At 41.5% G+C, this 10,572-nt stretch overlaps 1 protein-coding gene across 1 annotated transcript in view; it reads right to left on the bottom strand.

Moving 5' to 3' along the window:
- Positions 1 to 6,805: 6,805 nt before the first annotated feature.
- The window catches only part of mcm10 (minichromosome maintenance 10 replication initiation factor), a 109,491-nt gene continuing 105,724 nt past the window's right edge, over positions 6,806 to 10,572 (bottom strand). Inside the window, exon 20 of the mRNA XM_086010867.1 lies at positions 6,806 to 7,054. Within this exon, the coding sequence (XP_085866993.1) occupies positions 6,971 to 7,054 (84 nt within the window). The 3' untranslated portion in view covers positions 6,806 to 6,970. The remainder of the gene's footprint in view (positions 7,055 to 10,572) is intronic.

Raw genomic sequence — 10,572 nt, 5'->3', positions numbered from 1 at the left:
TTACCTTTCTTTAAAGTATTAAAAAATAATAAACCTGTGGAAAAAATGTTTTAATTTTAATTAATTCACCAATTACCTTGTTAAAAGCAGGCCTTGCGCCTGCTTTTTAAAAGCGTAACTGCTGGAGACTTACCCTCCCGGAGAAACCTGCAAAAAAAAATGTAAGTTCGATGCGCACACGCTGCCTCTCCGGTGCACGCGTTCGACCACAGAACCCTTTCTTTCAGGGGAACGGAAGTGCCGGTTTCCCGCGCATGCGCAGTGCATGCACGAAACCGGCACTTTCGTTGGGCCTACGTGAGAGTACCCCGTGCGTACTCACCCGAATTTCTGGGCCAATACCAAGTCTCATGTTTGTACTGCATACTCAGCAATTATTTAGCTGGCTTCACTCAGTATCACTCGCCCCATTCTAGAACATCCAAACTAGGCTGATGCTTCAGTGTAATAGTGAGGGAATACTACATTGTTGAAGTGTTCTTTTTTTGCATGAGATGTTAAACTCAGGTCCCACCACCTCTTTCTCGAGGGCAATTAGGGGATGGGCAATAAATGCTGGCCTTGCCAGCGACACCCACATCCCAGGAATGAATTAAAAAAAATCTGCCCACTCCAGTGGTCATGAAAAATCTCGTCGAGGGTGTTCTTGGTGTCCTAGCCAACATTTTTACCTCAACCAACACCAATAAAAAAGTAATCTAGACAGGAGAGGAGTCTTTGGGCTCCGGGTGTGGCGTATTTATTTAATTCTCAGTAGTCTATAGTTGACAGCAGCAAAATGCTGGCGATGCAGTTACGGTACACAAGACAATTTGTACGGATTCTCACCCTTGTTCTTTAGTGAAGGTAAAGCTGCACCATCACTTGTAAAGCAGGTCCACCTAGAGGAATGTAGCAACTGTGTTCATCTGACCTTTGTACCGAGACCATAAAATTAGGATTTCAGTTTCTAGCCCTGAATTTTATACCTTCTGAAGTGAAATTTGAATTAACCCATATAAGTATCGCAATTGCAGTTATACACGAGTCTGAATACATTCAACTTTTCTGGTTGTCTTTGACTTATACCAACAGGATATACCTGTATTAACAATCATTGAGCGTTGATGAAATATCAAAAGACCTCTTTCAATACATGATTTGTGGTTAATTATACATTGTTCAATTTTCTGCAGGTTTTTTTTTACAATTTTTATAAAAAAACAAAATGTTGGAAATGCACAGCAGATCAATCAGCTCCTGAAAAAGAGACATTTTGAACGAAACACTACATCAGTTCTCTTTCAGATGCTAACTGATCTACATTACAACAGTGACTACATTATTATGACTAGCCGGAGCTCGAAAGAGCCGGCACATACTCGATGGGCCGAATGGCCTCCTCCTGTGCTGTACTATTCCATGATTCTATGACTGCTGTTGGCGAGACCTTGCTGTGCGCCAAAGTTGGTTGCCTTTTTACCTTTACCACAACAGTGACTGCACTTCATTGGCTGTGAAGTGCTTTGGGATATCTTGAGGTCTTGAAAGGTGCTATATAAATACAAGTTTGTTTTTTCTTTCATACAATGCTTTTCAATAACGGGGGCATCACAGCTAAGTCGTTACCTAATGCTTAAAAACTCAAGCATTCCAGGAGTCATTAGTGATCAGGCGTAGAACCCTGGCCAATTGGACTGGAACCCCTCCCTATCCCAAGGGCAGCAACTACAATAATAGCGCCCCAACCAGATCAGCTGAGTGAGCACAGGATCAAATTAGGGAATTAGTTAGAATTAAAAGTCAGTTTACACAAGTTTAGTTTTATAAATCAAATAATTATGTTACAAACTTCAAGCTACATTTTCAAGAGACTCCAAAATGCTTGTTAAGACTGGATATCAAATTAGGAACAGGAGGAGGCCAGGCAGCCCTTAGAGCCTGTTCCGCCATTCAATTAGATCATGACTGACCTCTATCTTAACTCCATTTACCCTCAGCGGTTCCATATCCCTTAATAATCTTAATAGCAAAAATCTATCAATCTCAGTTTTGAAATTTTCAATTGACCCCCAGCCTCAAGTTTTTTTGGGGGTGGGGAGAGTGTGCCAGCTTTTCACTGCCTTTTGTGTGAAGAAGTGCTTCCTGACATCGCCCCTGAACGGCCTGGCTCTAATTTTAAGGTTGTGGCCTCTTGTTCTGGACTCCCCCCACCAGAGTTTCTTTCTATCCACCCCATCAACTCTTTTAACCATCTTAAACACCTGGTGCTAAAGCCTCTGAGGGTTGGAAAAAAATTGTTGTTAACCATTTGAACTTTACTTCCCCTGTTATACATCTGAACTGAACTCTCCACTGAAAACATGTGCTGAAACATCTGTTTCAGAAGAACAAATTTAAATAAGTGCAGAAACAAAGCCAGAAATCTTACAAGGTCTGAGTGAATGTAAGAACAAAGAATTAGGAGATATGTAGATAGAAGCCGCTGGCAATATGGCCAAAATAATCTTGGATTTTATATATATATATATATATCATTTATTTATATAAACAAAACTTTAAAATGATGAACCATTTCCAGATGGCCCAAGCACTTTTTACTGTATTCTTCAAAAATAGAAAACATGTCGAGTTCAACAAAGGAATATTGCTGCAGGAAATGCTACATAACCCGGTCTATCCTGGACTCAATTAATGATATTCTGGCCAAATAAAATATTCTATTTAACATCAATAAACTCTGCCTGAAAATCTCTAAGAACACAAATCCAAGGACATGGCAACTTAGTACTCAATTTTTTTTTTTAAACAGCTGTTGTACTGGTACCCGTCAGTGTCAAGTGTTCCAAGGTCAGGTATCTAAAGCCCCTCTACTCTGCCCATCAATGCGCCTCCTCCCCCAACTCCAGAAGTGCACCTCCACTGCTTCAGTGAGATATTTTTTCCACTCGCTACATCAACCATTCTGTGGTTTGAGACTGTTACTTACTACCAAATGAGGTACCATAGCCAACCGCTTCCATTTTTCCCCAGACAGCAGGTGATGGTAATGGTTGTCCTGTTGCAGTTACATCTCCTCTAGCTGAAGGAAGGGTGGAAATTGGAAGCAAAGTTGATGAAATTGCCATCTTTTGTTTCTTTGCTTGTTCCATTACCACCCCCTTTTGCCTTGCATCATCATCCCATGCCATTTAATCTCTCCTGCCTTCCACCCCATCACAGACCTTCCCCTTTTGTTCTTTCCTCCCTTCCCCTGTTTCCCTGCCTCTGTACTTGCTTAAAAACCTGTTACATCTCAATGTGTTTCCAGTTCTGTCGAAGGGTCACCGACCTGAATCGAATCGGTTTCTCTCTCCACAGATGCTGCCTGACCTGGAGTATTTCCAGCATTTCCCCTTTTTAATTACAGATTTACACGGTGACCTTAAGCCCATTATTTTCAATCCAGTTTCTTTCAGAACTTGTGTCACGAGGGACCTTAACAAACAGAGAAGAAAAAGTCTTTCTTAAAGTTTTGCTTGAAAGATTTTAATCTGAAGAACATTCCTCCTGTGTTAAGTCTACCAAGCAAAACACTATCACACAATTTTTTTTTCAAACTGCATAAACAAAAGACTTTAAGATTGTTTGGACAGACTTAATTCATTTTAAATACTGGAATGTGGATTAACACACATCTGGTCCAACCATAGCACTCCCATACTGTACCTTCCAATTGAACAATCAAATATTTTGGCAGGTCTGTAATACAGGAATGGGATGTGACTGCCACTTTTCTTTAGACTGGGGTGACAATACAGTACAAAGCTTCTTGGAAAAGTGGCTCTGAAATGTTGTTTTAAGCCAGTTGTTACAGTGCGGGATGGTTATTCCAATAGAACAGCAAAAACGTTGACAAAAGAACAGAGCTGCCACAAGAACAGAGCTGCCACAAGCCAGAGTGGCTGAGCTCCTCCCACTCTCCCTCATAGAGGTACTCGGTAATTTTGAGAAGAATATGCCAGACGATTGTGGACATTGTTTGAAGAAAGTTTATTTTTACTTTTAAGAATTACACAAGTGTGCATAAAACTGCAGTTTTGGCATTAAGATTTTTCAAAAATATTCCTGCATTAATTGCTCTGATCACCAATTGCTCTCTGCATATGTGATGCCATACTTAGTACTGCGCACAGTTCTGGTCTCCATATTATAAAAAGGACAGAGAGGCACTGGAGAAGGTGAAAAAGATTCACAAGGATGATGCCAGAACTGAAAGGATATGTTGATCAGGAAAGGGTGAACAGGCTGGGGCTCTTTTCTTTAGAAAAGGCTGAGGGGGGTGACCTGAAGTTTTAAACATTATGAAAGGATTTGATCGGGTAGGCATAGGGGAGATGTTTCCATTTGTGGGGAGACCAAAACCAGAGGCCATCGATATAAGATAGTCACTAATAAATCCAATCGGGAATTCAGGAGAAACTTCTTTACCCAGAGAGTGGTGAGAATGTGGAACTCGCTGCCACGGGGAGTGGTTGAGGCGAATAGTATCGATGCATTTAAGGGGAGGCTGGATAAACACGAGGGAGGAACGAATAGAAGGATAGGCTGATGGGGTGAGATGAGGCTAATGTGGAGCATAAACACCGGTTTCTGTGCCGTATATTCTATGTAAACAACCACCACCCTACCTGTACAGAGGGAGCTTCTGCTATTCAGACTAGCAGAAGCTATTTTCTCTGCCCATCAATGCCTGCACTTTCCTGGTCATTGCTGTTTATGGCAACTCCAAAAGGACAGGGCTCATGTTCGCACCTCTAATGTTTTGAAACCCACTCACTCCAGAAGTGTTCCTAATAAGTGGAGCTCGATTCAATCACCATCTTTGCCCCACCTTTAATACCACCTGGTTGGTCTGTTTTCTAAGTCTTTTCTAGGAAAATTTTAAATGCCACGTTGCTATTTATGATTCAAATTATTTAATTATTCAAATTTTTAATGTAAAAAAAAAGCCTTTGAATTATCAGATTCGATAGAAGATGCGCTATTGCTCCTTGACTTCCTGGAGTGTTTGACAGTCGACTGTGCCATCCTCCTCCACTGTCTCTCCTTCACAGCCCACCTCCACTGGATTGGCCTTCACTTGGTTTCACTGACAGACAGACAGACTTGGATTTCTATAACGCCTTTGACCACCTCAGGGCATCCCAAAGCCAATGTGTGCACAGCAAGCTCCCACAAACAGCAATGTGATAGTGACCAGATCATCTGTTTTAGTGATGTTGGTTGAGGGATAAATATTGGCCCCAGGACACCGGGGAGAACTTCTTCGAAATAGTGGCCACGGGATTTGTTACGTCCACCTGAGAGTGCAGATGGGGCCTCAGTTTACCGTCTCAGCCGAAAGATGTTAATGCAGTAGGCACATCTTCAGCAATTGCCTTTCTCCCACATGGCCACCCCTGGCATACATACCCCGAGATCCTAACTCTACCACAATGATTCAGCATCAGTTTTCTCCAATGTGAACAGCTGTGGGCCACTTTCTATGTTAAAAGTTGTTGTATTGCTATTTTATCTGATTAACCTATTTTGCTTCTGTGTAAATTTACATCTTACAATAACATTTTTAGTTTATGTCAAAATATATGATGTGTCAGCACGGTGTTTTTCCACCAATTGGAGCACCATACATCTCTCCACCTGAGAAGGGTAATTGTTAGTAACTTGCTCTACACTCAAGGTTTATAAGTTTCAGATCTTAGATGGTGCAGGCCTGCCCATTGAAACCATCTTGTGAGCACGAAACATGAAAGTTTGAGAAGCATGAATTGTAGTATGCAAATCAGGCAATCCCATAGGGAACGAGTAAACATTTGAGGTGGAGTCAGTCCGAGAGGACTTTGCATACTTACCAGCAGCTGTCTTTTCGAGATGCTATGGCAGGCATCTGGAAACAGAGCATAGGAAGTCATGAGACACGTAGAGTAAAGGAAGAAACCAGATACCTCCCGAAATTCTGCAGTATTAAGGAAACTCCCCTCCAAGTCTTAGCCTCAGGTTTGTCACATTTTAATAGAAAAGCTGGGTTTTAAGATAGCAGATCCTCAAAATTCCAGCCCTGTTGATCTGCATGTCCATCAAAGATTGTGTGTAGTAATGAGTCCTTCATGCCCGGCGCGTTGTCAGAGGAGGGAGATGGAAGCACAGGGCTGGCTGCTCTAAGACAGGCCGAGAGAGAACACAAGCTGTGCTTTACGTCTTTGGGGGGCATCAAAATGTTTGATTTGTTACTATGAAAATTAAAATTGCCTTTTACATCGCTGGTGGTAGAATTGTTACACACTAGTTCTACCACTAACAAATCTGAATAGGATGCTATTTTAAACTAGATACCATTATTAGACTGGTAGTTGCCAGAAGAAAAATGAGCCAAAGTTAACAGAGCTTCTGCAGATTTGATGAACTGCAAGAGATATTTTTAAAAATACACAGTAAATTCTGGAAAAACATTTACTTGATTGCTCAGAAATAACAACCCACAGCTCTGAAGGTAAACAGAGCGAATACAAGATCTGTTGTGTAAACTAGTTACGACTTGGACCCGACAGATTGTTAGCCTTAGGCTCTTCTCTCCAACATTCCTCTTTATTTAATTGGTGAGTAAAGATTCTCCCATTGTGGGTTCACTGGGTTAGTCGTACCAAACTGGGTGAAAATCCAGAGAACCAGTTATATTCTGGCAAATCTTAAAAAAAAAATAGATACAATGCATCACTTGTTACTGTCTGAAACAGAATTTTAAAAAACACCCCCGTCCATTTTCCTGATATGTTGCAACATCAAATGAAGAAATTAGATGTTTATTCATGGTTAAAAAAAGACACTAATTTTACATCTGGATGTTTAGCACCAGAGAATAAAGCTGCTCTCCAGTAGCACCATCTATTCAGTCAGATGTAGCTTATCTTAAAAATGAGGCGTTTTACATCACACTTCCTGCCATCAGGGATCATTTTGAACTACTTAAAAATTTGCCGTGCTCCTCTCCTCTTGGTAGCAGCAGTTCTCCACCGATTTTTGGACCTTTCTTCTCCTGCAGACACAAACAGAGAGAATTCAGAAATATCAGCATGTGTGGAATCAGTAATATTTAAAACTGTCTTGCAGCATTTGATACGCCATTAAGCAAGTGTGAGTGCTTGCAGAGGAGAGTGAATTTTGGTGTATAACAGTTTTGTTACCAACAAAATAGTAGATCGAGACAGTCCGTCTAGATCGAGACAGGCATTCTTTAGATAACTCTCTTTTAACCGGCACCTAAATAACCGGAAACCTCTGTTAACCGGCAAAATTCAGGAGTAGGTTCAGGTAAGTTTTACTTCATATTAGTGGCCGTTCCTGGACCTGTGGCTGTGTAACCGGGGTTCCTGCACTTGTTGCTAAGCAACAGGGACGCTTGGTCTGTGGCCGGAGTTCCTGCACATGTTGCTAAGCAACAGGGAAGCCTGGATTTGTTGCTGTGCACGGAGCTCTCGTACCTTTTAAACTATACCTCTCTGTAATCTGGACTTTTGGATAAACCGGCACCACGCCGGTCCCGTTGGTGCCGGATAATAAAGAGTTTCCTGTAGTTTAATCTCCAAATGCAAAACAGATCATCCAAATAGGGAGAAACCACCAACACTGCCCTTTTAATCACCAAACATTTTGCAATAGCCTTGTGAGCCTGTGGAAAGCTTTATATATATTATATATACACATGTGGAGACTGAACTCAGTCAAAGAATAAGGAAGACCACGCCAAATATATTGCATCTCTGGTTACACTATTTCAAAACCAAAATGCACTTCTCCAGAAACTCTCACCTCTCTCTCTCTTGAAGATCTAACATTCTAATCTAACATTTGATCTCACTCAACCTCCATCTAAAAAATGATGTTAAAATAGTAAAGAAAATGGAGGTGGGAAAATCAACGACTAAGTTTTAAGACCTGTTTAGAGCACAGTACTACTTGCCTCTGACTTGTCAGCTCGAGGTACTTTGTCAATTCATGTAGATTATCCATTTAGCTGCCTTGCAGGCTTGAGAGCAACCTTTGGCATATTAGGCCAAAAATGAAGGAATACAGTTACGTGGAGAGACTGGAGAAGCCGGGGTTGTTCTCCTTAGAGCAGAGAAGGCTATGGGGAGATTTGATGGAGGTGTTCATGAAGGGTTTAGACAGAGTAGATAGAGAGAAACTGTTCCCATTGGCTGAAGGATCAAGAACCAGAGGACACAGATTTAAGGTGATTGGCAGAAGAACTGAAGGCGACACGAGGAAAAACTATTTTACGCAGCAAGTGGTTCGGATCTGGAATTCACTGCCTGATAGGGTGGCGGACAATAGTACTCGTCAAAAGGGAATTGGATAAATACGTGAAGGAGAAAAAATTGCAGGGATATAGGGAAAGAGCGAGAGAGTGGGACTAACTGGATTGCTCTTCGAAAGAGCCGGCGTAGACTCGAGGAACAGCACCTCATCTTTCGATTAGGCACTCTACAGCCCTCTGGACTCAACATAGAGTTCAACAATTTCAGATCATAACCTTGGCCCCTATCACATATATATATTTTCTTTTTTTTTAATCCACACTTTTTGTTATCTCTTCCCCTTTCAGCTGTCCTTCATTCTGCCAGCGCAATTCACACCTCATCTAGAGCCATCCTTTGTTCCTTAACCTGTCCTATTACCACCTCCTCTCGCCTTGAATATCTCTCAATGTCTCTTTATCTCTCCTGCTTTCTGTCCTATCACTGACCTTCCCTTTTGTTCTTTAATCCCCTCCCCCTTTTCCCAGCCCCCAAACCTGTTCCATTTCCTGCTTTTTTCCCCCAGTTCTGACGAAGGGTCATCGACCTGAAACGTTAACTCTGTTTCTCTCTCCACCAATGCTGTCTGGCCTGCTGAGTTTTTCCAGCGTTTCCTGTTGTTATTTTGGCCTCCTTCTGTGCTGTGTTATTCTACGATTCTATGATATGAAGTGCCCACAGGATGACCCGTTACCCTATTTAGCGATTGCTGACCAGTAAAAGCAGAACATAAAAATGTACTATCCATTTAGCTTGGTAATGGGTTTACCTAGTGTTCTGGCACTAAGCAAAACAAAATCGATTCAGCTAGATTGACGTCTCATCCATATAGGATATGAAAACCCTAAACATTCACAAAATGATCATTTTTCTTCAGACAGGAAGAATATAGTAGCAGATAAAATCTCGGCAGAAAGGAAACCCATGCAATCTTGGGAAAAAAGTACTGTATCTTGTATCTGGTCCAGGAAGCACCCTAACCAAATAACACAACGTAGATCCCCACCAAAGCATGAAATTCACTCTGTGAGCAGAAATGAGTCAAAAGTGTAATGGGGTTCAAAGTCACACCAAATCACAGCTTCTTATGGGTCAGACATAGGTGCGTGACGAAAAAAGACTGAGGTCCCTGGTGGGCGTTCCTGGGCAAACAAATGGTTTAAGATTCCAGACACCATTCATGAACCCGGATACCACTGGACATTGCCTCAGAATTTCCTACCAAAGAGTTGACTTGACATATCAATCCTGAACAAACTGGGCAATGGACTTTGAGAGAGCAGTATTTGTAAATAAAGAAACATAACCAGGTTTCAAAACCTGCTATCATACCAAACCACAAATGAGTCAGACATTTCCTATGAAGGAAAAAGACTAAGATCCTCACCAGTAGGAAATGGTGCCTGGAAACTTTAAATTTGTTTGTCCACAAATGTCTACTGGGAATATCAAATCTTTTTTTGTCATAGATTTATCCGTCTGATACACTTAAAATTGTGTTTTTATATTACCAATTACTAAAGCAGTATCTTGGTAACCTCTTGTTCTGGGCAATCTTATTTGTTAAAGATTACATGGCATAAATTCAGAGGCAGGTCAACATGTATGATTGAACCTCGATCTCTACTCGAGACACCCAGCATCACATTCTGCATCCCCGGCGAGTCTCTGCTTATTACCTCAGAGACGAGACTCTCACCAACTTATTACAGTCGCATTCCGTTAAAAAATTAGGTTATTCGACTCACTGTTCGAACCTTGAGTATGTTTATATGTCAGATAAAACGTAGCTAATATCACACAACTTGGGTCTCAACCTTGGAGCTAGGAACCCCATTCCAGGGAGGGAGTTTTGGTTGCTTAGCTTGTTTGTACCCATCACTTGCATTAAAGCCAGTGACCATAGTTAGACTTCACCCTCCCACCAGTACAGTATCAAGTAAATAAACATACCCAAAATTACATCCAAAAACAAATTTTATTCCATTCTTTTAACTGTTTAGATCCATTTAAGCCCCGATAAGGGAAAGCCACTGTCCCTATACAAACCTAATTATAAATAAAATCATAGAAATTTACAGCACAGAAAGAGGCCATTCGGCCCATCGTGTCTGTGCCGGCCGAAAAAGAGCTCTCCAGCCTAATCCCACTTTCCAGCTCTTGGTCCGTAGCCCTGTAGGTTACGGCACTTCAAGTGCACATCCAAGTACTTTTTAAATGTGATGAGGGTTTCTGCCTCTCCCACCCTTTCAGGCAG

Source organism: Somniosus microcephalus, chromosome 17, assembly GCF_052327205.1.
Source record: "Somniosus microcephalus isolate GS21.2 chromosome 17, FLI_Smic_1.0, whole genome shotgun sequence".
Classification (NCBI taxonomy): Eukaryota; Metazoa; Chordata; class Chondrichthyes; order Squaliformes; family Somniosidae; genus Somniosus; species Somniosus microcephalus.
The sequence above is the reverse complement of the archived record's forward strand: the minus strand, read 5'-3'. Positions and strand labels throughout refer to the sequence as shown.